The sequence below is a fragment of the Typopeltis vanoorti genome, chromosome 6, assembly GCF_054136105.1.
Source record: "Typopeltis vanoorti isolate ZY-2024b chromosome 6, IOZ_Tvanoo_1.0, whole genome shotgun sequence".
In the NCBI taxonomy this organism is placed as follows: Eukaryota; Metazoa; Arthropoda; class Arachnida; order Uropygi; family Thelyphonidae; genus Typopeltis; species Typopeltis vanoorti.
This window is the reverse complement of record NC_143554.1, coordinates 101848458-101875057: the sequence shown is the minus strand read 5'-3', so window position 1 is coordinate 101875057 and position 26600 is coordinate 101848458. Positions and strand designations below refer to the sequence as shown.

Below are 26600 nucleotides of genomic sequence, written 5' to 3'. Positions count from 1 at the left end.
CATGTCCTGAGCAGAAATCCAACAAGTATTTGCCATTATTATTAGCTTTGCTCTTTTCTCCAAATTTTCCCAAAATATTTTTGTACGTCTGACAATCATTTCCTACTCAGCTATTTAGATCCCCAACAAGGATTAATTTTTTATTTTTCATTGTGTCAGTTGCTTTTTCTGAAGCCTCAAAATATTCCTCCGCTTCTACCTTAGTAGAACCTTCTGTGGGACCATAGGCACAAATAAGTCTCATTGTCCAGTTCCCCATTCTGATATTTGCCCACATTACTCTACTTGAGACATCCTGCCATTCAAGAAGATTAGCCTCGTATTTAGTTGAATACTATGGCTACTCCTTCTTTTCCTTGATTTTCATTGCCTGAATATAGCATTTTGTATTTATTGCTCAAAAAGATCTCACTAGTTTTTGTTTATTTTTGTTTCAGTCACCTCTATTATGTCGATCTAGTACTTATCTAATTCCTCAGCTAGCTCCATTTCTTTGCCATTCAGGCATAATATATTGATAGTACTGATCTTTAACTCTGGTGATGTTGAGTTGGGATGTGTTTTCAGATTTGTTCTGGTAGCCGACTTTTCGCTGTTCGCCCTGGTTCCCTGGCGAAAACAACAGTGGGCCTTGTTTAAACGGTTGATGCCCCAGCCATCATGAAATTTTGTCATGTTGCACCATCATTTTGTATTTTGGTTTAAGCCAATAAGAATACAATTTGGTTGGCTAAATCCCAAATTGCCAGCCCATCCTCGTTCGTTCGGTATCCAGGTAGATACCCAACTGGGTGCACCACGAGAAGGTGAGGATTGGACATTAGGTCAGAAGCACTGGTCGTTTCTCCACATTCCTTTAAAGGTTGAGGTCTCCTCTTAGTTATATAGCTTTGACCCTTAAGTACCCCCCCATGTACTGAAAAAAAGTCTTCAGTGTCAATCCTATAAAAACCCCTTTAATAACTTAAATGTCTCCTCTTTTTCATCTATCAGCAAATTTTTGAAGTCTACAGACTATTAATCTGTTCTCATAGAGAACATTCTACAGACCTGCCACAATCTTTGTCACTTGCCTCTGGACACTCTCCACAATTTCATCACCACAGAATCCATGGGTTTCTGGATTCTGTACAGTAGTCCAGATGCGACCTTATTAAAGCCTTATATAGTACTTGTCCACAATCACACCCAAGCCCTTGGCCTCATCAGTTTCCTACATTTCAGTTCTATTGATATAGTACACAGCTTTTGATTTCTTCCCAATGTGCATCACCTTACACTTAACTACATTAAATTGGCATCCATTTACTTTGGCCATACTGATAGTCTATTTAAGCATTGTCTCTGAATCCCTTTCATTTATCATTGCTCTTCCAAGTTAAGCATCATTAGCAAATAACTCAATATTTCTTGTCAAATCATTCTCTATATCATTGATATAGAAATCAAACTACAGAAGACAATCAAATACTAAGCCCTGTGGCACACCACTGAGTGTGCCATTTGCCACCAGGAGAAGGCTAATGGCACACATTTGCCTTCTCCTGAACTCAAATCCTCCATAAATCACTCTTTGATATCTGTCCATCAGCCACCCTTTACTAGATTTGTATTAATTCCCATTTGCTCCAATTTATTATTATTATTATTATTATTATTATTATTCATGACACCTCCAAGGAGTCTGAAGACTCATTGCAGGAGGACACCTAGTGTACAACTCTCTGTCTCCACCACTACCAATCAACTACATCAGCACCATCTACTGCCCACTACCACCACCACCACCACAACAACAACAAGTATCTTTTGTCTGTAAATTGCGTGTGTTCTGAAGGGCCGATTTATCTATCTGAAAAACCCGAGTTTCCAAGAGAAAAAACCCTGCTACCTCCGTATGGGATCGGCTAACTCACCTTCAATTGAAAAAGTTCATATAAAGATTCCTCTATGCACTCCATGCAGATTCCTGTATGCACTACAGTTTTATGCATAATCTTTTCAAATGCTTTTGCAAGGTCTCTAGCAGTATCACTGAGTAGCCATTTTTCCTTATCCAACTCCATTGTCACTTTAAATTAAAGATGCCAAGAAATTATATTGTTGGTTTAATCCTTTATCCAAATATAAGCAAACAATATTTGCATGTGAAGTATCTTCATGACCAGTATCCCATATTCTTAGTATCCCATAATTCCATTGTCATTTGATTATAAAAAAAGTAAGCAAATTACTGAGGCAAGATCTACCCTTCACAAAACTATACTGTTTTTAGAGTATCATATTGCTATCCACAAAGTCCTGAATTCTGTCTTTCAGGTAATAATAATCACTCAACCTGTACTCATCATGCTAATTTGTGAGTGCATATCCTACATTCTCCCTTATGTCTCCCCCCGGATTATAACAGCATCCAGTTACATATATAGTCCTGTTGGCCTCTACCTCACACTAAATAGCTCATATGAACTACATTCTGAATTCCTAACCTCCTGATGTACTTCTCTTTTTGGCTTTAATTCCAATGCTATCATTAGCAAACTTCTTAACACTATCCTGTTCCTTTGTCCTCTCTGAAGACACTATATCTCTTGCATTCTATTCCTATAACCATATCAACATCAGTCAACCACATCTCACTAAAGCCTATAAATGGCACACATTTGCCTTCTCCTGAACTCAAATCCTCCATAAATCACTCTTTGATATCTGTCCATCAGCCACCCTTTACTAGATTTGTATTAATTCCCATTTGCTCCAATTTATTATTATTATTCATGACACCTCCAAGGAGTCTGAAGACTCATCGCAGGAAGACACCTAGTGTACAACTCTCTGTCTCCACCACTACCAATCAACTACATCAGCACCATCTACTGCCCACTATCACCACCACCACAACAACAACAACAAGTATCTTTTGTCTGTAAATTACGTGTGTTCTGAAGGGCCGATTTATCTATCTGAAAAAAAGTGCACCTTTTGGACAACTCGTATAGCAGAGTATATAAGTTCTTTTCGCTATACCCTTCGGTATTAATTTGGTCTAGCTACTCACTGATGAAGCCTCAAAAAAAAAAAAAAAAAAAAGCTGAAACCGGTCTGGGTAGTGACCTCCCACCATAACGTAATAACAGCATACATTTCCTAGGAAACGTGTTTTTACATTATGGAAAATACCAAGAATAGTGATCAGAACTTTACCCACCTTTGCAAAGAGTTGCCCGTGTTTGTACTACATTCTAGGACTACTTGCATTAGCTCACGCTAGTATTCGCCAATACTTTTATAGTTTTTATACTATATTCGGCATGAAACTCTCTGATTCCAATCTTTGAGTTTCTTATTCGATTTTAAAACAATGCGGGATCTAATATCCCCTTAATTTAAATAACTGTTCCTGATGCTTGGCATTGCCCTTGCTGATGCGATGTTAGGCTTGTGTGCAACTGAAGAACATAGGTTTTCATAACAATGCAGCTGCACACAAGCCTAACATCAGGTGAAGTGGTGGCATTCCTTGCAGAGGCATTTCAGAACTCGGTAGTATGTGTTTCAACCAAGGGCAGTAATTTTTTTTTTTTTTTTTTTTTTTTTCATGCCATATGCTTCACCACTCAGCAGTTTCACTCTGTGATTTTATGTGGTCTACCGGGTGACAGTTGTACTATTGTTGCTTCTAGGCATTTCCATTTCACAGTAACATCACTTACAGTTGAATGGGGAAGTGGCTGGTCTTTGGTGGAGCAGATAAGAAATGCCAATTTTTTATATGGTTTGTAACAAGTTGTCAAGTCATTGGCAAATAACCAGCCACTTCCCTTAGACCCACCTGGAGTAGACTAGGTCCCTTGTAGTTGCAAACTGTCCTACTACGGCCAAACAGGCAAGACAACTAATATCATGATATCTGAACATAAGGACTATATCTGGTTCCACCAACACAGCCACTCAGGACTTGATGACTATGCTTTGAATACCCACCAGAAAATACACTGGAAGAAAGCCACTTTATTACACCGCAGCAAGTATAAATATAAGAGATTATTCCTGGAATCAGCCTTAGCTCTAAAAAAAAAAAAAAAAAACTCCCCAAATCTCAACAAATTTGGATGCATTAGACTGCCCCAAATATGGAAAGCTTGCATTCTAAGAACATCAGCCACAACAACCCAATTTAGCCTACTTGTGGGCACCTTTAGGAATCCAGGATCAACTTCAGCTGTTTCTTCAGCCATATTTGTTTAGTATTAGTGCCTGTGTGCACATATCATTATTTTGTGTTCCCTGAAGATCGTAATGTAACATTACAGAAATATAGGAAGTATTAATTAAAGTTTTTAATTAATATACTAGTATATGTTGTCTTTCCCTGAAATCTGACACTTATGAATACATGTTTCTAATACTACCAACCATATACTGCTCACATCCTTCCCTTGCATATTCTTATACCATAACACTCCTTCAAGCTGCATCCTAGAACCTCCATAGCTTAGTCAGTGTAGACAAAGACCTTTTACTGGAAAGACCTGGGTTTGAATCCCATCTACAATGTGAAGAACTTTTATGAGGGCTTTTCAACAGAAGGTGAGTTAGCTGGTCTTGTACAGATGTGGCAGGGTTTTTTCCTCATCAAAAAACTCATGATTTTTGTCTTGCAACCAGGCAAACCAACCAAGTAGAAGACATGCAATTTACAGACAAAAAAACACATAAAAAATATATCAATATATGGTTTCAAAAGATGGCATCAAATGCTTGTGTGGATATCCCAGTCATTGTATCATTGCAGGATAAATATGCTGCATCCTGAGTGTGTCATAATTGCCTGCAATGGAGTCTCACACAAACTTCTTTTTTTTAACTGAATATTCCATGTTTGGCAACTTCCCAAAACAAGGCTACATAGTCACTCTCTTCAATTTGGAATTAGTGTAGCCACCTTGGTTACATACAGACCTGATCCTGTGATGAAACTCATCACTCTCCAACTCAAAGTTGTCTCCATCACATACTGTTTCAAGTAGGGAAATAAATTCTATTTTGTTCCCACCACACGATGTTTCTCCCTTCTAGTCTGTCCTCATAATTGAGGTCTCCTATAATAATTACTCAACCTGCACTCATCATGCTAATTTGCCAATGCGTGTCTTCCACATCTTACCTAGCATTCCCTGGTCAGGCCATTAATAGCAGAAACTGTGTATATTTTGTCCTGATGGCCTCCTATTTTTGAGGCATTCTGGCATGAGAGGATATCCTTCTTGATGGGAAGGAGGCGGAGAGGATCCAGAGGCGAGTGACTAAGATGATAGCAGGTCTATGGAATGAACCATATGAGAACAGGTTGAAGATTTGTGGGTTGCAGAAATTAGTTGATAGGCAGAAAAGGGGAGATATGATTGAGACATTCAAATTGCTAAAGGGTTTCTATAGGATTAATTCAGAGGATATTTTTGAGATCAGGACTGGTGGTGGGAGAACTAGGGGACACCAATGGAAGCTGAGCAAGAGTGTGGTTAGCAGGGGTGTTAGCGCTGGGTTCTTTAGAGTGGTAAATGAGTGGAATAAGCTGCCAGAGTCTGTTGTGGGTGCTATGACAGTGAGTGAGTTCAAGGCAAGGTATGATAGATACTGTGAGAATGCCGTATAGTTGTGTGGACATAATATTTTGGGCCTCCCTCGATGAGTCTAAGGACTCCCTGGACTCGCCTGTAATAATGATATAACCTTTGACCAAGTTGTGCTAACCAATGCCAAAAACTCCTCAGCCTTATTTCAAATTCTTCTGACATTAATATACATAAACTGCAGTATCCCCTTCATCCCACAACTTCACTTACACCTTGTGTTACTTAGCCGATTGAAGTTAACCTGGGGTTTTACATTTTGCATCATGTGATCTCTCTCTCTCTCTCCTCCTTACTAACTTCTAGGTTGCCTGGAGCCAGATTCACCCACATCTGCCTAAACATTCTAGTTTCCCAGACTTTGTACTTTCGAACTCTCACTGAACAACACTCTCTCAAGACTCCTGACACCAAATCCATTTAGATCTAAGCCATCCACCCTATATAACTCCTTCCTTCCATCTCTTTCATTCCACCATTTCCACACCATTCTTTCTGCACAGCCTGCACACTGACTCATTCACAATCATAGTTCTCCATCTCAGCTCACCTCTATCATACAATGGCAATGGATTCACAACTTTTACTCTATATAAGTAACTCTTTTATATCTTCTTGTATGTCACGCTTGTCACCTACTAAATAATTTGTACCAGCAAAATAAACATCTCTTTCACCTTAACTCTCTGCATATTTACACCATCACTGACATCCTTTATTGTAGCTCCAGGAAAACACAATCTCATCACATTCTCCTCAAGGATCCCTCATATCAGTGAATCACAATGCAAAATCTGATCTTTATTTTCACACTTATGCTCTTTCATGCTCTGCGGTCTCTCCCCTTCCTTTGTTTCTGTGTCATATCATCTGCGAGGCATTTCTCCAACTGCTCAGTCTCACATTTTGTTCTGTGAAGAATCCCATGTGAATGTGCTGTCTTTTCGATTTCCATCTGGTCACTCTCTTCATTTTCCACCATGTCACTCATACTGCTTGCAACACTATGCGAATTGCATTATCAAGCAAATCATCTTTCAAGTTACTGCTATCACTCGTCTTACTCTCTTCACACTTATGACATTCACTCATGAAACACTTGACAGACATGTTCTCCAGTTTCATTGTCTCTCCAAAAATCTCTCGTTCTGTGAAGGCTATACATTTCATACATGATGCAATGAACGTAATCACGCATGTTAAAATCTCACACCATTGTTTTGCACATCACTTCATGATGCATAATACAGTGTTCAATAGAACAATTAATAAACCTTTAGAAATCAGAAAATCATGCACCCTACCCTTACAGCCAATCACACAAACACTCATAAATATATTGATACAAAAAGAATGACTTAATTGTCATGATAAACTTCCAAAAATAATTTACCTTTCTTCACTGATATTCACCAGTACTTTCACTTGCAACAGACATTAACGACACCAAAAATCTGACCAACAGTACTTAGCGTTCCAGGTAGCACCTTTCCAAGTACTAACTGAGCTTAACACTGCTTAGGTGATCAGATGAGAACTAGTTTAGTGCAAGATGACCATTGGTATTTTATTTTCTCAAACTTTTCTCCGGTACCATGAACACACGCAAATCCAATTTTCCACATTAAAAAATAATGCTGGTATTTTAAATGCAGACATTTTTCATTCAAAATTGTTAGTTGTTACCCTATTCTTAAGATAATTGTTCCAGTGCTCAGACAGTTTGCTGTGTGCAGTCCCAGTCCATTAGAAGGTGTGAAAATGGTGTAGTTCAATAATTTTATGGTACACAAAATTTGAGTTAGTGATTTGTGGGTGAAAATGTATATACAACTATCAGGCTAATCCACTTGATGATAAATGTATGCAGTGGAGATAAAATCAGTTTAAAGAAATTCTAAATATTCAGAAATATAAATTATAGGACATCCAAGAACTTCTCAGTAATAGGTAATTAGGTAGTAAAACACCAGTTTCCTAATCTTGTAATCCAAACTTCATATCTCTAGATTTTTTTTTTTTGTGTATATGGTTATATAAAGGATAAATTGCACATGGCAAAGTATCTCAACCACTACATGAATTAAAAGACAGGATCAGAGATGCTATATCTACAGTTGCTTTGGTATGCATGTCAAGAGTTGTTTTACAAGTTAGATATTATGTCAGTCTTTAAACCAAACTCATACTGATCTTATTCATCCCCATATAAGACGTTCCAAACTGTCATCCACAATATTAGTTTCTTCTATGTTCCAGTTATTTCAATGCATATTTGCATTTGAACTCCTAACATCTTTTTTTCTTTGTAAATCTCTTACAAAACCACTGCAAGCCACTGTATACACAGCGAGAACAATGAGGGAACAATTGTTCCCTCTTCACTACTTCCTGCTCATTCAAGTGTATTTGTGTTCTTTTACCTTGACATTTAGTTAGCTTTGTTTTACTTTGGTTATTATTCATTATTTAAATGTATTTACATAATGGAAAGCAATCATGAGAGTGTCAACTAGAGCATATATCACACAAATCTGTCGAGTCTGCCCAAGCTGGGTCTAAAGTGTTAGATAGTTCTTGATAGCCACATTATTAAAATGTCTTTAGTTATTCATAATTGAACTAAATAGTTATGCTAAAATATAAAATGAAGTATAAAACTCACATGCACTACAAATTATCATAAAGTTACCTCCATATACTAATACTAACTGTGCTATAATATTAAGTACTCTTTCATGCTTCTCTTATAGCCACACAAGAATGTCTGCGAATATGGCAAGATAAAGTGCCAGAACTGCTTTCGAGAGGTGTTTCGCAAAGATTATGTGACTCATTTGAGTGATAGATGTCCTAAGGCATTTACCAGATGTGAGATATGTAAGAATGACTTTCGTAGATGTGAAATGGCTGTAAGTATGTTAATAATTGTATCGATTAACTATTTCAAATAAATAAAAATATAAAATTCCTTTTTTATGGATAATTTTGTATTTTATGATTGGTATGTAAGCATATACTTTCAGTGAAAACCTTCATATCAGGTTCCTTTTTGGAGTAATTGCACCATTTAGCATTAGATAATAATTTTTTTTTTTTTATGTGAATCCCACTCATTGAAGGTCTCTAACCTATTATAGTACATTAGTATTATGTTGGGAGTTTTTTCCCACTTGGTTAGACTATAATTAATTTAGTTTAATCCTTTATCCAAGTGTAAGCAAACAAAGTTTGTGCCTGAAGTATCTTCAGGACTGAGGCAACTCATGGTAAAGGTGGACCAAGCTCTCATCACTTGTCTTATGGGAGATACTAAGACAAGTGATGAGAGCTTGGTCTACCTTGACCACAAGTTGCCTCAGTCCTGAAGATACTTCAGGCACAAACTTTGTTTGCTTATACTTGGATAAAGGATTAAACTAAATTTATTATACATTAGTATTAATACCATGGATGAATGAAATGTAAATAATTATTTACATTTACATATATTATAATATATAAATACTGCTCTAAAGACCAAATACAAATCTTTTCAAGCCACTTCAGATCTGCAGAAAGCAGGATGTGATCTCACGCCAGGTGATGAAATTCATCACAACCACATGAAGACATTCACAAGCCATCCATGACTATGGTGGGTTTCATATCCACAGACTGTTGGTTGAATAGCAGATATGCTAACCAATCTGGCCAACCAGTCCAGTAAAATATGCAAAATTGGTGCTATGGTAATAGATAGCGATAAATTTATTTTCTACTACTTTGCTCAATATAGGCTTGAAGTGGCCAAAATCCATGTTTGGATTCCAGAGGGAAGTTCTGGTTTTCTTTTCCCTATTTCTTGTAGTTCATTGTATGAGTGGCATTCTCAGAGTTATGGCAATTTGGAGAATTCAGTAGCCTTATTTTTCAGGATAGAGCTTTAATTTTTTCTTTTTATTATTATCCAATGGTATTATTACACCAGATCATAGAGGTCAAATTCATGTATTTTATACAGCATCTTTTCTGGGTTGTTATAAAGTTAACATTTAGAAATATTTGTACAATTTAGTAAATGCACTGGTGATGCTTCCTCGATGTTACAGATTTTGCAGATATGGAAGACTTTTATGCCATTGCTAAACTTGATTGGTCTTGTGTGGCCAGTCTTGAGGCGAGACCATGGTAGTGGCACAGCGATTAAACTTGGAGTTGATGGTAACTCCTGGTTTTTCTGCTGAATACCAGTGGTTCTAGTCATGTTCTGGAGAATCATTCTTTTTGTGTTTTCTTTTTGAGTAGTTTTAAAAAGATCAAAATCGGTGGTATTACTTGATGTTGCAGCCATTTTTGCTACTTCATCTGCAGTTTCATTTCCCTTTAATCCCACATGGGATGGAATCCGATGGAAAATTATTTCGGAATCTTTATGCAGTTTATTTATGTTTTTTACTTTTTACTATGTGTCTAAGTATTTCTTGATGGGTAGTATAGCAGTTCTTTAATAACTTGAAGGGCTGCTAAGGAATCTGTGAAAAATATAAATTCCTTTGGGTTTTGTTTATCCAAATGTTGCAGTGCTGTCTTAATGGCTATTAATTCTGCATGGTATGAGTTGCATCCTATAGTGTTGGTTGTTTTTAGTTCTATATTTTGAGAGCCACAGATGAGTATGCCACTCCCAGAATTGGCATTTGGATTTTTGGAGCCATTTATGTAGATCTTTATTGAGTCAGGTCCATATTCCATTATTTTTGAAATAGCTAATGATCTCAAGATTTCAGGGTTTTTCTAGGCTTTTTTTTCTCATGTTTCCTTATTTCAAAATTAATAACTATATTTTTCCTGTCTTGATTTGGAGGAAATGCTGGGTAGTTGGCTATTTTATTTGGACAATCCAAGGGAATTTTGTTTTCCATGATTTCATGCATTGTTAATGTTTTCTTTCTTCTGTTTGTTGGTTGCCACTTTTTAAAGCGTTTGCTTGTTCTATAGTGTGCAAGGTTGGCTCTTTTTCTAATTTAGTAAGATTTTTCTTGAAACCTAATTTTTAAAGGAACAAGGTTGGATTCGAATTCTGCTATTTTTCCAGGAGTTGTATTCCTTAGTCCACATATGATTCTAGCTGCATTTTTCTGAATGTTTATAAGCTTGTCTAAACTGGTTTGTGATGTTTGCATCCAGATGGGTGAAGCATATGTCATTATGGGCCTAATAATAGAGGTGTATGTGACTTTTAAGGTTTTAGCATTGGCTCCCCACTCTTCACCTGAGATACTTTTCATGATATTTGGTTTTCTTTTTGCTCTGACTGCAACACTGTTGATATGTTTATTGAAGCTTAGTGATGGATCCAGAATAACTCCAAGGTATTTGGGGTTTTCATTAAATGTAATTAGTTGACTGTTTAGCTTAATCTTTGGTCTCCACTTTCTGAGGTGGTTATTAATGGTAAATACACAAATTTCTGATTTAGTAGGATTAATTTTGATTTTTTGGTTTTCACAGTATGTAGATAAACTTTCAATGGCTTAGTTTAATAATCTTCTGCTGTTTCTAAGTTGTTGTGAGCTGAGAATAGGACAGATTATCAGTAAACTGAGCTGTCTTTGTTTCTTTATGTATATTTTTATCTAAGTTGTTTAAGTAGATGGAAAAAAGGAGTGGGCTCAAAATGCTGCCTTGAGGGAGTCCCTGTCTTATTTTCACTTTCTTGAAAAAGGTATTATTTATTCTAACTCGAATTGTTCCATTTCTTAGAAAGTCATAAATCCAGTTTAGAACTTTTCCTTCTATTTCAATATGACAAAGTTTGGAAAAGAGTTTCTGTCTCCACACCTTGTTGAAGGCATTGCTAAAACTATAAAAGCTGCAATGGTAGATTTGGTAGGTTTGGTCAGGAAATTATCTTGAATTGACTGGGTTAAGTAAAAAAGTTGATCAGTTGTTGAGTGATTTCTTCTAAAAGCAGCCTGAAAATGTGGTAGTATAGTATTTTTGTTTAGATAGTAATTCAAATGTTGGAGTATAATTTTTTTTATCAATTTGCTTGGAATCGAAGTCAGTGAAATTGGTCTCTAATTCCTGGTTAGTCTTGAGATTTTTTTTAGACTTTAAAATTGGTATGATTGTGGCTGTCTTCAGTCTTTTGGAGCTTTTTCTTGTTTTAGGCTATTGTTGGATAGGCAAAATAGCATTTCTAGGCCTAGGGGAGGAAGATGCCTGATCATAATTCCTTGTATATTATCTGATCCACATGACTTTTTTTTTATATAAACAGTCTCTCCAAGGCATCTCTCAATTCAGAGATTGTAAATGGATCCCCGAATAACTTGTTTTTATATTTTGGGGATTTTGCAGCTTTTTTCTACTGTCAAGCCTGTTTTTATATTTGATAGTCTTTCCTAGTATTTATCTCTAGTTTGCTTATATTTTGAAATTGAAAGGCGAAGGTATTTGCGATCTCTCTCTCTGTCTCCAATTTTGATATTTCCATCTGGATATTTTAGCATGTTAGTCTCACTTGCCTTTGGTAGGTCTCTTTGTAAATTAGTGGTCAGTTTCCAAAGTTTGGTATCTGAAGTGTTTGAATTTAAGTTGTGGCAAAATTCTTGCCACGTAGTTCTTTATAATATATTGTATTTTTGTTTAATTTCAACATTTATCTTGTTGTACTCGATCCTGGGTTTCTGGAGAGCTTCTAATTTTTTAGATGTTAAATAATTCATTTTGTTTAGTTATTTTACTGGCAAGTTCCTGGTGAACCTTTGTGTAGTTTGAAATAACTTTTCTCCTGTTTTGGGATACTTTTCTTTGCTGCATTTAGGATAGTATTCTTCCAAGTTGTAGTCTTTGTCTAAGTCATCATGGTATGAGTGATCTTTCAGCATTTTGCTTACTTCCAACTTGTATTTCTCCCAATTTGCCTTCTGGAAGTTCCAATGATATTTTCTTTTTTGGATAGGTCTAGTCATTTTTGGGTTCAGATTGATTAATATTGGTGTATGATCGCTTCCTACTGGTTCCAAAACAGACCAAATAGCTTTGTCATGAAGAGCTGGAGACACCGCAGTAATATCTAAGGCAGGGGTTCTCAACCTTTTTCCAGTGGTGTACCACTATATTTAATTCAAGATATTAGATGTACCATTAAGCAAATCTGTTTTCGTACCACCAGTGGTATGCATACCATAGGTTGAGAATCCCTGATCTAGGGCATCTTTTGTACCATAAGAATGAGACCTCCAAAGGTTCTCCATTGAGAGTTATTAGTCCTGTTCCATCAAAAAAATTACTCCTCTTGGGTTTATTTCCTCAGAAATCCATAACAGGTGTTTGCTACTCATGTCTCCTAAGATAATGGAGTTTTCTTCAATGAGATGTGATAGGCTGGAAAGATTTGGTCCAGGTTTGTTAGAATGATGATAACAATTGAAAATATTTAATGGCCTTTTACTTGGTTCCAGTATTTGGATTCCTTGTATTTCAGTTCCTTCTGCTACTATGTCTAGTTCTACAACTTTATATGACAAGTTTCGGATTAGTGTCAGAAGCCCTCTCCATTTTGGTCAGTAGGCTCATCTTGTCATATGATATCATAGTTTTTAATGTTTAGTCTGCTGGTTTCTCAAAGTTTGGTTTCCTGGATGCAGATAATATCAGCATCATGTTTGTCAGCTAGTAGTAATTCATTTAGTTTTTCTTTGCTTGCTGGAGTAATGATGCGATTTAAATTACATTGGATGATATTAACATTTCTTGTAATGGGTGGAATAATTTGCTCATTTCTCAACTCTGACATCATTTCTAAATCAAGAGTTGTGTCGGCTGCCCCATACATGGTAGCATAGTTATAATCACTGCAATTTGTCTCCATCATGGGAGGAAAAAAGAAATGCTGCTGTCGTTAGATTATCCAGCAGAGGGCACCACGAGGAGGTGACAGTCAGACTTTGCCCTCTGAGCTTTAAAATAGTTATTTACAATTGAGTTCAAATATTATGGTTCAAACAGGTTTAGGAGTCTTCCACTTCAGCTAGTGAATAATCTTACTGCATCTCTTCTGTTAGTAAGATTATTATTATTTTTTTTATTATTATTATTATTATTGCCTTCCATGAGGTCAAAAGATTCATTGAAGGAGCTCTCTCTCTCTCTCTCTCTCTCTCTCACACACACACACACACACACACACACAGCTCATCATACCATAACTTAAATGCATTCAGTGTCTCCACTCTCTTTATACTTTTTTTCCAAGCACCTTCTACTCACCACATAATAAACCTACTTTTCACCCCCTTCCCTTGCTAATATTCTCCTTACACAATTTCCAGGGATGGCTTCTTGTTCTTTTCCCATCTCCACACATTCTATGAAAAATCTCATCCACATTAATCTGGTAATAACCCCCTTACCAACTTACATCTCTTGATCATGCTCCCCCTCTCTTCCTCTTTCTATGCACTAGACTCTGCAAGTTGCATTCCTTCAATCTCTCATCATACTCAATGTTGCGAAGATGAAAGCACCTTAGTCAATCATCTCTGAACCCTTTCCATTATCTCTTCATCCATTGGAAAAACCAAATGACCAAATCAATGCACAGTAATCCATATGCAGGCTTATCAAAGCCTTATACAATGGAATCGTAACATCCTTACTTATTCATGTCAGTGTCCTCTGCATCATTGCCATAATCCTCTGTGTTGCTTTCACAGTTTTAGCAAGATGTCCCTGAAATTTCAGGTCCCTATCCACCATCACTCCCAGATCCCTCGTTGCCTCTACATCCTCTAAGATATCCCCCACCAACCTTAAACTTTGCATTCCTTATCTGCTACATCGAACCAATAGTTCCACTCATTTGTCTATTCAAGTTCGCTTGAAAGGCTACAACATCTGTTCTACTTTTCAGAGGACCAGGATTCAGAATTTCAACTTTACATAATCTGAAACAAGTGTATATCACCATTCAGGTGATTCCCAATATCATTTATGTACAAATTAACAAATTTGAAATGGCCCCAAAACAGAAGACTCTTGAGGCACACCGCTAGTGACTTTCCTCTTCTGGGATATCCCCCCCCCCCATATACCACTTGCTACACCTATCTGTATCAATCCAGCATGTTAATCTACTATTCAGCCCCAGATTGCTAAAACTCAATCTTCCTTTAGCAAACCCATCCTGTTCATCAAAGAGAATGCTGCTGTTGTCAACCTATTCTGAATCCTGGTCCTCACTAGCTTCTCTAGCACCTTGACCACAACTCTAGACAGAATGACCTATAATTCGAAGCCTTAGTCTAATCACTTACTTTATGAAGCAGAACAATTTTTCCCCTTTCCACTCCTTTGGAATTTGGGCCATCCTGTTCATCAAAGAGAATGCTGCTGTTGTCAACCTATTCTGAATCCTGGTCCTCACTAGCTTCTCTAGCACCTTGACCACAACTCTAGACAGAATGACCTATAATTCGAAGCCTTAGTCTAATCACTTACTTTATGAAGCAGAACAATTTTTCCCCTTTCCACTCCTTTGGAATTTGGGCCAGTCTAAGACTTATGCCAAAGTGGTATTAATGCTGTTATGGAACATTCCCTCAATACACATGCCAATATACTATTGAGTCCTATAGCCTTATTGAGCCTCCTGCTCACTTATCATCAGTGGTCCTCCTCTCCTGACCTGTCAAGTTCTGCACAATTTCAATTACATGAGGATAAATACCTTTATGAATTTGCTCATTTAACATACATGCTATATCCTCCGAGTGTTTATTATTCTACCATTTTCTAACCAGTATCATCCTTCCTTAATCAATATTTCTTCTTCTGGCCATGTATCTAAAAAATTCCGTAGTATTTATTTTGGTCCCATTAGCTAACTGCTGCTCTTAACGTTTGCTTCTCTTACCAAGCAAGTAACATTTCTTGTTTGCTCTTTGTATTCTTCATGCAACTGACTATTATCACTCATCTTGTACTGCCTCTGTAATGCCTTCTTCTTCTTCTACACTGCATGATTCATCCCTTCATTCATCCATTTCACACCTGTCTTATTTAATCCCTCTTGATCTTGGAAATGCATTCAACATTGCCTCTGCTAAACAATGGTTCCACTCCCTCATTCCATGATACTGTTGCAAGTTGTATCACTCACACAACTTGTTATATCTATCAGACAGCCAATCTCCAATCCAGCACACTAATCTACCATCCAGCTCCATCTGCACCACTTTAATTATTTGCTTGCCATATGGCAGTCTCATTTAACTTCAATCTCCTAAGCTTCTCATAATCACCAGCCTTATAGTTCTACACATATCCCCTTTCTCATATAAGTCCTAGCTGACCACTACCAAGTCACTACTTCCTGATCACTTTTGTCAACTGGAGGAAAATTTCACACCTCATTTACAATAACATCCTCTCATGAGATAAACTGACATGTGCTAAACGTAGTTTTGAATGGAGTTGGGTGGAGGAATGAGAAACTGCCAAGAGAACAAACTGTATTGATTTAAAGTTCTTCATATGGCTTACCAAAGAATACTTACTACATATTTCTGCATCTGAAATAAACAGCCATGATAAAATACAATGTTGATAAAATAAATTTAACAGTGGGGAAAAAAATGTAACCCACCCTGAATCTTCCATTATACACCATAAACAAGCATACATTGTTTCAGTTCCATCCTCCCAGAAACTCAGCTATCATCATCATCATCATCAAATTCCTGCCATGTATCCTCAAGGGGGTGTACAGGATATGATAGTACTACATGAAAAATTTACATTATTACTAACTTCCTATCTACGATTTTCCTCCAAATCAGTCTGTTACTTGTCAAGACTCCAAAAATATTCTTCCTCTGGGTCGTTTTCCTGCCAACCTGGCTGAGAACGCTTGTTTTGCTAATCTTTCCTCACCCATTCTGTTTAAGTGACCATACCACCTGAGATTAGCTCTGCGAACGTATTCCTGGATGCTGACAATGTCAAGTTCTTTCCTAATATCCTCGTTTTTAGTATGATATTGCCATTATACCATCTGTTCACTCCTCTAATTTTTCTCATGACTCTCATATCTGAGGTCCCTAGTCTTTGGTTAAGTGTTTTACTTCTGACCCGACTCTCAGATCCATAAGTTAAAACTGGGAACACTGTCTTGTATACAGCTAATTTAGTGTTCTGACTAATTTCTCTCATATTCCATATGAATTTATTCAGTTGACTTCCTACCATACCAGCTTTGTTGATTCTGTTGTTTCCATATTTAATTTACCATCTTCACTAAAAATCGTGCCTAAGTAGCTGAAATGTTTTACTTCTTCCACAGGTTCATTGTTCCAATGCTTCTGCCTATTTTCATCGTCTTTGTCTTTTTATTACTGACCATCATACCATATCTATTACAACAGTTATTCAATTTAGTCAGGGAATCTTGCAGACTTGTAGCGGATTTATTTAGAAGTATAACATCGTCCGCATAAAGTAAAGAGCTGACATTGACATCTCCAATTCTGATATCATGTTTAATACCACTTTCCTTCATAATGTGATCCATATAGATAATGAATAACAGAGGGGATAATGTACATCCTTGTCTCACACCAGATTTAACATTAAACGATCTCCCTGTACTTCCTTCAATTCTAACTGCTGACTTATAACTCAAATAAATACTAAGTATTGCTTGATATAATGATCCACTGACACCATACAACTGTAGCATTTTGAATAGCTTCTCTCTTGTCACCTTGTCATATGTTTTTTCCAGATCTACAAAACTTAAATACAGATCTTTGGTATATTCCCATGACTTTACAACTATTTCTTGTAAAGTGAATATCTGATCCTGACAGCCTCTGTTTGGCCTGAATCTAGCTTGTTCTTTACCAAGCTAGAATTCTCTTCCACAATTGTTCTCAACCATTTTTCAAGTATACTATAAATCTTAACAGGAACACTTAGTAGAGAAATACCTCTGTAATTCTCACAATCAGTTTTATTTCTCTTTTTATATATGGGTACTATGAGAGCTCTACTCCAATCATCTGGAATTCGTCCTTCTGTCCAGGCCCTCTGAACTATGCATTGTAGCAACTGTAAAACTTTTATACCTCCATACTTGAGCATTTCTCATCTAATGTCATCTACTCCAGCTGCCTTTCTACATTTCAGACTTTTGATGGCTTTTTCAACTTCAAGCATGGATATGTATTCCTGATTGCATTGTCATAGAGTTAGTAATACCATTGCTTTTGTAGCGTAATTGGAAGAACTGCGGTACATTGCGCCCTTCAACTGGAAAAGGCCAACTTTCGATTCTCGTCTTCACAAGAGGAATCTTTATGGTTACAAGTGGGTTCCCACAGGGCTCAGTACTGGGACCTATATTGTTTAACCTTTATATCAATGACATTGTCAGTGGATTGCAAGGGCATATTCAGTTGTTTGCAGATGATGCGAAGCTGGGAAGGATTATTAGTAATAGTGCAGATGTGGTAGCCCTGCAAGAGGATTTGATTAAGCTAAATAGATGGGCAAATGAATGAATGGGGGTTAATGCAGCAAAGTGTAAGGTCTTGAGGTTTGGGAAACATCGATGGGACCCTCCCACAGAGTATGCAGCATCCCATCGATGGGATGCTGCATACTCTGTGGGAGGAGTTATACTGGAGGAAGTAGGGGAGACAAGAGATCTGGGGTTGATGATTGATAGAAACCTGAAATTTAGGGGATATATTGCAAAGGTGGTGAAGGTAACACAGAGGATTGCTGAAATAATGAGAAGAACACTGACCTGCAGAGATAAAATGGTTATCATTCCATTGTATAAGGCTCTGATCAGACCACACTTAGACTATTGTTCTCAGATTTGGTCCCCAGGATTTGAAGGGGATAAATTAACTGTAGAAAGGATACAGAGGTGGATAACAAAGACAGTTTCAGGACTGTACAATGTTAGTTATGAGGATATGGCTGAGGGAATGTGGACTGCAGTGTTTTGGGGATAGAAGAAGGAGAGGTGATATGATTGAGACTTTTAAACTGTTCACAGGTGACTACAGTTGACACTGGGGAGTTCTTTCGCTTGGTTGAACAGCGGGAAGGAGTAATGACAAGAGGCCATCCCTCTTGCTTACAGTTTCCTTTCGTAACTTCCAGGTGAGGGGTGGTTTCTTTGCATGCAGGGTGGTTGAACCATGGAATTCATTTCCTGATGAAGTGGTGAGAACGAGAACGGTCAATGAGTTTAAGGAGTGGTGTGATAGACTTTGTGTTTCTTAGGGCAGGACCTTCCCTTGATGCGTCTTGATGGACTTTGTGTTTCTTTGGAGGGCCTCCCACGATGAGGCTTTTGACTCCATGGAGGCCTGAATGATAATAACCAGTCCATGTCCTGCATGCCTGGTCAGTGTTTTTTATCACTGTGCTGTCATCACTGCTGGTTTCATTTAGCAATTTTTTGAAGTAATTACTCCATACTTCAACGATATCTTTTTCTCCAGTTTTCATATCACCTTCATGTCTCTAATTCCTTTTACATTACTCTTTCCTCCATTTCTGAGCTTCTTCAATACCCTCCAGAATATCTTGCCACCTTCTTGATATTTATTTTCCAGTTTCTTACCCAAGTCTTCCCATGACTTTTGTTTAGCTAGTTTTTACACAGTGTTTAGCTTTCTTACATTTGTTTCTGTATTCTCTAGGAGCACAAGCTGACTTATATACCAGGAACTTTTGATATGCTTTCTTCTTTTCCTTCACTGTCTCATTAAATTCCTGTGTCCACCATGGAGTTCTGATTTTTCTATCCTTGCAGACAACCTCACCACATGCCTCTCTGGCAGAATCAATCAGGGTTTTCTTGAAGGCTTGCCACTGAATCTCCAAGGTTTGGTTCCTGTTCTCAAACTCTTTCACTATTTTTTTTTAATAATATTTGTGTATTTTAGTCTACAGTTCACATCTGAGAGCTGCTCAACTTTTATTTGCTTGAAAACTTTTTACATGTTCTTCTTTTTAATATGAAATTCAATTTTATCCTGCTCAAGACTAAATAGTGATCACTTCCAATTTCAAATCCTCTGTACACTCTAGTGTCCTGCACCAGAGAGAAAACATCACTATCAACAATAATATAGTCAATGAGACTTTTCCTATTCCTTGCCTCTTCTCTCCATCTGAATTTGTGCACAATTTTATGTTTCAACATGGTGTTAGTAATCACCATTCCATGTCCTGAGCAGAAATCCAACAAGTATTTGCCATTATTATTAGCTTTGCTCTTTTCTCCAAATTTTCCCAAAATATTTTTGTATGTCTGATAATAATTTCCTACTGTGCTATTTAGATCCCCAACAAGGATTAATTTTTCATTGTGTCAGTTGCTTTTTCTAAAGCCTCAAAAAATTCCTCCACGTCTATCTTAGTAGAACCTTCTGGGGACCATAGGCACAAATAAGTCTCATTGTCCAGTTCCCTATTCTCATATTTACCCACATCACTCTACTTGAGACTGCCTGCCATTCAAAAATATTAGCCTCGTATTTAGTGTTGAATACTATGGCTACTTCTTGTTTTCTTTGCTTGTCATTGCCTGAATATAACATTTTGTATTTATTGCTCAGAAAGATCTCACCAGTTTTTGTCTTTTTTGTTTCAGTCACCCCTATTATGTCGATCTGGTACTTATCCAATTCGTCAGTTAGCACCATTTCTTTGCCATTCAGACTTCTTATGTTGATAGTACCGATCTTCTCTTCTGGTGATATTGAGTTGGGGTGTGTTTTAGGATTTGTTCAGTAGCTGACTTTTTGCTGTTCGCCCTGGTTCCCTGGCGAAAACAACAAGGGCCTTGTTTAACTGGGCGACAACCCAGCTGGCATGAAATTCTATCATGTTGTACCATCATTTAATATTGTGGTTTAAGCCAATAAGAATACAATTTGGTCGGCTAAATCCCAGATTGCCAGCCTATCCTCATTCGTTCAGTATCCAGGTAGATATCTAACAGGGTGCACCACGAGAAAGTGAGGATTGGACATTAGGTCAGAAGCACTGGTCAGTTCTTCACATTCCTTTAAAGGCTATGTGGAAGGCTCCTCTCAGTTATACAGCTTTGACCCTGAAGCACTCCAATTCAGCAATCAACTCTTCAATCATCATTCATCACTTTTCCCCGTTACACACTTTTAACCATTTAGATCTTAAAGGTGGCATTTAATGTATATGTATTCTTCTGTCTTTAATCGGTGTGTGTGTTGTCCAAATCCAACCCAGAATTTTTTTACCCTCTTACTAAAAATCCCTTTATCTCATTCCCTCAAATTCACTTGTTACTCTCATTCTTCTGATGTCATCAGTCATTTGGAATTGTTTAATTTTCATTCTTTATAACTTGGTTATCTTTATTCTCTCCATTAAGACTTTTTACAAAGGGAATTAAATTTAATATTTAATTTCAAAGGAATTTAGCTGGCTCTATCTGGCTTTCTTCCATCTTCACAGTGGAAATGCCAAGGCATTGCTATCACCAATGAATATTCAAAAATTTTCATATATAATCTATGAGAATATTATTATTATTATTACTAGTAGTGGTAGTAGTAGTAGTATTAACACCAGACCTCTATGGAGTCAATAGACTCATTGTGTGAGGCAAATACTGTCCATCAATACAAAGTCTATCAAACCATATTTTAAACTCATTCAATGTAACTACATTCACCACATGTCAAGCAACATATTCCATTTACCAACCACTCTCCATGCAAAGAATCTAATCCTTATGTCCTGCTCACAGCCTCCTTATACAGCTTCCAGGTATATCCCATTGTTGTACCCCCTTCTCCCATTCTATGAAAAATTTCTTCCACATTAACCTGCTGACCACTCTTCACCAAGTTGAATGTGTCAATCATATCCCCCTTTCTTCCTCATATTCACAATGCTTTGCAAACTGCATTCACTCAATCTGTCCTCATATTCCACATACCAAAGACCAGTTATGACCTTAGTCATGCCTCTCTGGATCTTTTCTAATATATTCTCATCACCATGAAAACCAGGTGACCAAATCTGTGCATAATATTCCATACGAGGGGTCTGATCAAGGCCTTATACAGTGAAATGAGAACCTCTTTATTTCTACAAGTTAAGGTCGTCTGCATCTTTGCCATAATCTCATATAATGTCTTCACAACTTGTGTAATGTGACCACCTCTGAAATTTAGATCCTTTTCCACCACAACCACTCCAAGGTCTCTTATCTCCTCAACTTCCTTCAGAATTTCCATGCCAAGTGTATACTTTGAACATTAAATTGACAGTTCCATACTGTTGCCCACTCATATAATCTATTCAGGTCATCCTGTACGACCACAACATCTGCTTTATTTCTTATCAATCTTCCCAGTTTTGCATCATATGCAAAAAAGTTGTATATTTCCAGTTAAACCCATTCAAATATCATTAATATATAAATTAAATAACAATGGTCCCAAAACTGGGGTCATACCATTAATGATTTTCCTCTTTCGAGATATTGTCTCCCATAGACAAATTGCTTATACCTATCTGATAGCCATTCACCAATACAACTCACATATCACTCAATCCCATCTGCTTCAGTTTAGTGACCAACTTGTGGTGTGTCAATCTACCAAAAGCCTTTGCAAAATCAAACTATACTACTGTATATGCATCTTCCATGTCCAATGCATTTGTCAACTTGTTGTAGTACATGAGCAAGTAGGTAAAACATGACCTCTACCTGACAAATCCATGCTGAAAAGCACAAAGAATACCACTGTTATCAACTCACTTTTGTATCCTCTCACCAACCACTCCAGTACCTTAACTACAACTACTATACTTTGTTGCTTTAGCCTTATTACCAAGTGGAAGTGTGAAGTGGAACAATTTTTCCTTACTTCCACTTCTTTGTGGATTATATGGCCTTACAGGACAGCTTGAATTGATTGTATGCGTGGGCAACAGTAAGGAACTGTCAATTCAACGTTGCAAAGTGTAAGGTTCTCTGAAATTTGGTAGGCAAGAATGGGATGCAAAATATACACTTGGTGTGAAAATTTTGCTGCATGTTGAAGAGATAACAGACCTTGGAGTGGTGGTGGACAAGGATCTGAATTTCAAAGGTCACATTGCACAAGTTGTGAAGACATCACATGAGATTATTATTATTATCATTATTGTTATTACCCCAAGACCTCATGGAGTCAAAGACTCTTCTGGGAGGTCCTTTTATCACACACACACACAGCTCATCATACCGTGTCTTAAACACACTCAAACTCTTTGCAGACACCACACTCTCAGGCAAGGCATTCCAATCATTTACAACTCTGCACGAAAAAAACCTGCCTCTCACTCCCCCTACTCACACTTTCTTTATACAGTTTCCAGGGATGACCTCTGGTTCTCCCCTGATCTCCACTATTTTGGGATTCCAATCATTTACAACTCTGCACGAAAAAAACCTGCCTCTCACTCCCCCTACTCACACTCTCTTTATACAGTTTCCAGGGATGACCTCTGGTTCTCCCCTGATCTCCCACTATTTTCTGTAGAACTTTTCCAGCATTGATCCTATAACAACCCCTTACCAACTTGTATGTCTCTATCATATCTCCCCCCCCCCCCTCTTCCTCCTGTCCACCAGACTCTGCAAATTACATCTTCTCAATCTTTCCTCATACTCGACATTCCAGAGGTGAGAAACTACCTTAGTCAGTCGCCTTTGGACCCTTTCCAACATGTCTTCATCCTTCTGAAAACCAGGTGACCAAATCTGGACACAATAGTCCATGTGTAGCCTAATCAAAGATTTATACAATGGAACAAGAATCTCCCTACTTCTACAAGTCAGTGTCCTCTGCATCATTCCCAGAAGCCTTTGTGTTGTCTTCACAATTTTGGCTATGTGTTCCCTAAATTTCAGATCCTTATCCACAATCACTCCCAGATCTCTTATTTTTTCCACCTCCAACAATATATCATCACCAAGCATAAATTCTGCATCCCAACTTTGTTTTCCAAATTTTAAAACCTCACATTTTGCAACATTGAACTCACATCCCCATTTCCGTGCCCAATCACTCAATTTATTCAAGCCTTCTTGTAAGGCCACAACATCTTCACTACTCTTCATGGTTCGTCCCAACTTTGCATCATCTGCAAACAACTGAATATCTCCATCCAAATCTCCACCTATATCATTAATATACAAGTTAAACAGTAATGGCCCTAAAACAGACCCCTGAGGCACTGCACTAGTGACTTTCCTTTTCCTGGATATTGCACCCCATACACAACTTGTTGATGCCTATCAGATAGCCAGTTTCCAATGCAATGCACTAATCTAATATCCAACCCCATCTGCTCTAGTTTGACTGTCAACTTATCATGAGGTACTCTATCAAAGGCAAGCCCAATCGAAGTATATTACTGTGTATCCTTCTCCTCTGTCCAAGGAAGCATTCACTTTATTGTAATAAGTAAGTAGATTACTAAAGCATGACCTCCCTTTAGCAAATCCATGCTGTCCATCAAAGATAATACCATTGTTGTCAACCCAACTCTGGATCCTAGTTCTCACAAGCTTTTCCAACAACCTAACCACAACACCTGACACACAAATAGGCCTATAATTTGATGCTTGAGTTCGATCACCTCCTTTATGAAGTGGCACAATCTTACCCTGCTTCCACTCCGTAGGAATTCGACCGAGTGTAAGACTCGTATTAAAAAAATATGTCAAGGCAGGTGTCAACTCCCTGGCAAATTCCTTCAGAATACAGGGTGATATATTATCAAAAATCTTTTCCTAATTAAAATAGATTTTTTTGATTTATGTTGTGTAAGGTGGGAGTACCCTATAGATCACGGCCGCTGTGAATGCATGGTGAACGAGGTAGTGCTCAGGCGGACCAAGTGCTACTTCGTTTGCCCGAGCCGTGCCAGAGGAGATCATGGGTTTCATGTATTGGTGATCACTGCAGACACAATGTGTAATATCTATTCTCAAATCGTCTACTCAACGCAGCCCCCCCCCCTCGAGATTATATCTCGAGTGCTCGCCCCCGAAGATTAAATCCTGAGTGTGCCACTGCAGCATGATACTGTTTGACCATCTTTCCTGTATCGCTAACTGTTCTTCTGCAGATTATTACCTCCTGACACTGCTTCATACTAGCTAATCAATTTGTCATAATTGTTTACTTTGTAATTCTGCATAACATCTCCTCTTAAATGATAATTCTGCATATCTAGCAGTTTCCTAGATTAAAACTATGTAATTTCTCTCTCTAGTTGATGTGTGTTCTCTGATGTATGATGCTATCACCAAATTGTGCATTCTTAAACTCAAAGCTCCCTCCATGATATGTTGTGTCAAGCAGTTATCTCTTAGCAATTATATAAATTCTATTTCCTTTCCTCCCTGTGACCATTCCTCCTTCTGGTCTTTGTCTTCCATGGTTGAAATCCATCACAACAATACTTATCCTGTCCCATTTGCTGATGCATACCATCCACATTCTCCCTTGAAATATATAGTTGCAACACCAACTATATATATTTCATTCTGTTATCCTCTATCTCACATCAGACAGCCTGACTTCTATATTCATGTTCTCCTTATGCATTCTTACTCTTTTTGGCTTCTGTTTTTCTGCTGTGTTAGCAAAACCCATTCTCTCACTGCCACCCCCTGTTCTCTGTTAAAATACTATACCTCTTCATTGTATCCCTCCAACTGTTGTCTGCTAATAGTCTCGCTGGTGCTTATAACTTTCAGCCAAATTAAATTAACCAATGCCAACACCTCCCCTTTATTCCAAATGCTACTGATGTTAGCTAAAAATTTCTCCTTCCCATTCTACCTAATTCATTTTCTGTTTCAGTTGATCTCCTAATGATATCACTAATCATTCTGCACACTCTTTGATTGCTTTTCTTTAAATATTTATTTTCTCCTTTTCATCTTTCCTAATATTCAGGTTGTCCTAAATCCCCAGAAACCATGATAATTTTAATGTTCACAATGCTGGCTAGCTTTCCCTTTCCACTTCCACTAATTCATCAGGCAGAGGTGCTGATGCAGTTGCCATCGCCAGTGAACACAAATTGTTCACATGACTTTCGGAAAACTGCAGGAAGTGGGTGAGATTCGAGATCTGGGAATTATGATTGACAGTAGACTGAAGTTTAGAACAGTGTTTCCCAAAACTTCAGTACCTGCATACTCCTTTTTAAAATTTAGTAACACTGGTGGCATACCTTTTCCTCTTAGATGAAAGCAATTTTGGGAGAAGTAATATTTCATTCAAATGCAAATCATTATAAATGTATTTATAATAATTTGTGTTTGTTGCATTATAATAAATTAATGGCTTGCACTCATTACTTTCATTCCAAATATTTGATCCTTGATGCAACTGTGAGAAAGAACAGTGTGTGTTCTTTGTCACAATTACCATAATAATTTCCAGTGTTTTCACTATATTTTGTATCATGCATTTCATTTTTAAACAGTGATCTCTTAAAGAGTTTAAGAAGTACAAAAGAGTGATGTTAATATTAATTAAATGTGTTTAATATTAATTCTTATTAGACTGCACTTTAAGATTTGTTAATAACCAACAACACAGCTGCTTAAAAAGTCAGAGTATTATCTGCATGCATATAACCTGTACATCTATTCCAACATGTGACATAAACATACTTAAGCATGTATAGATGCATGTACCAGTAGCGAAAGAGTCACTGAGGATTGTTACAATTTAAGACACAAATGATTCTGAAATTTAGCAGAGAGTTTTGACTGTGTAGTTCAAATTATTTGAATTTAAACTTTTAGTGCAAATAGTTTGTGACATGTGGCTGCCATGAGATGCATTTTGTTTAACCACCTTACTGGCCATTATGGATCAAATATGCATCCTC

The 26600-nt window shown here is 37.4% G+C and overlaps 1 protein-coding gene across 1 annotated transcript in view; it reads left to right on the top strand.

Moving 5' to 3' along the window:
* Nucleotides 1-26600, top strand: part of LOC150105763 (uncharacterized) — a 167830-nt gene that overhangs the window by 140030 nt on the left and 1200 nt on the right. Inside the window, exon 7 of the mRNA XM_090394549.1 lies at nt 8387-8545. Within this exon, the coding sequence (XP_090250675.1) occupies nt 8387-8545 (159 nt within the window). The remainder of the gene's footprint in view (nt 1-8386; nt 8546-26600) is intronic.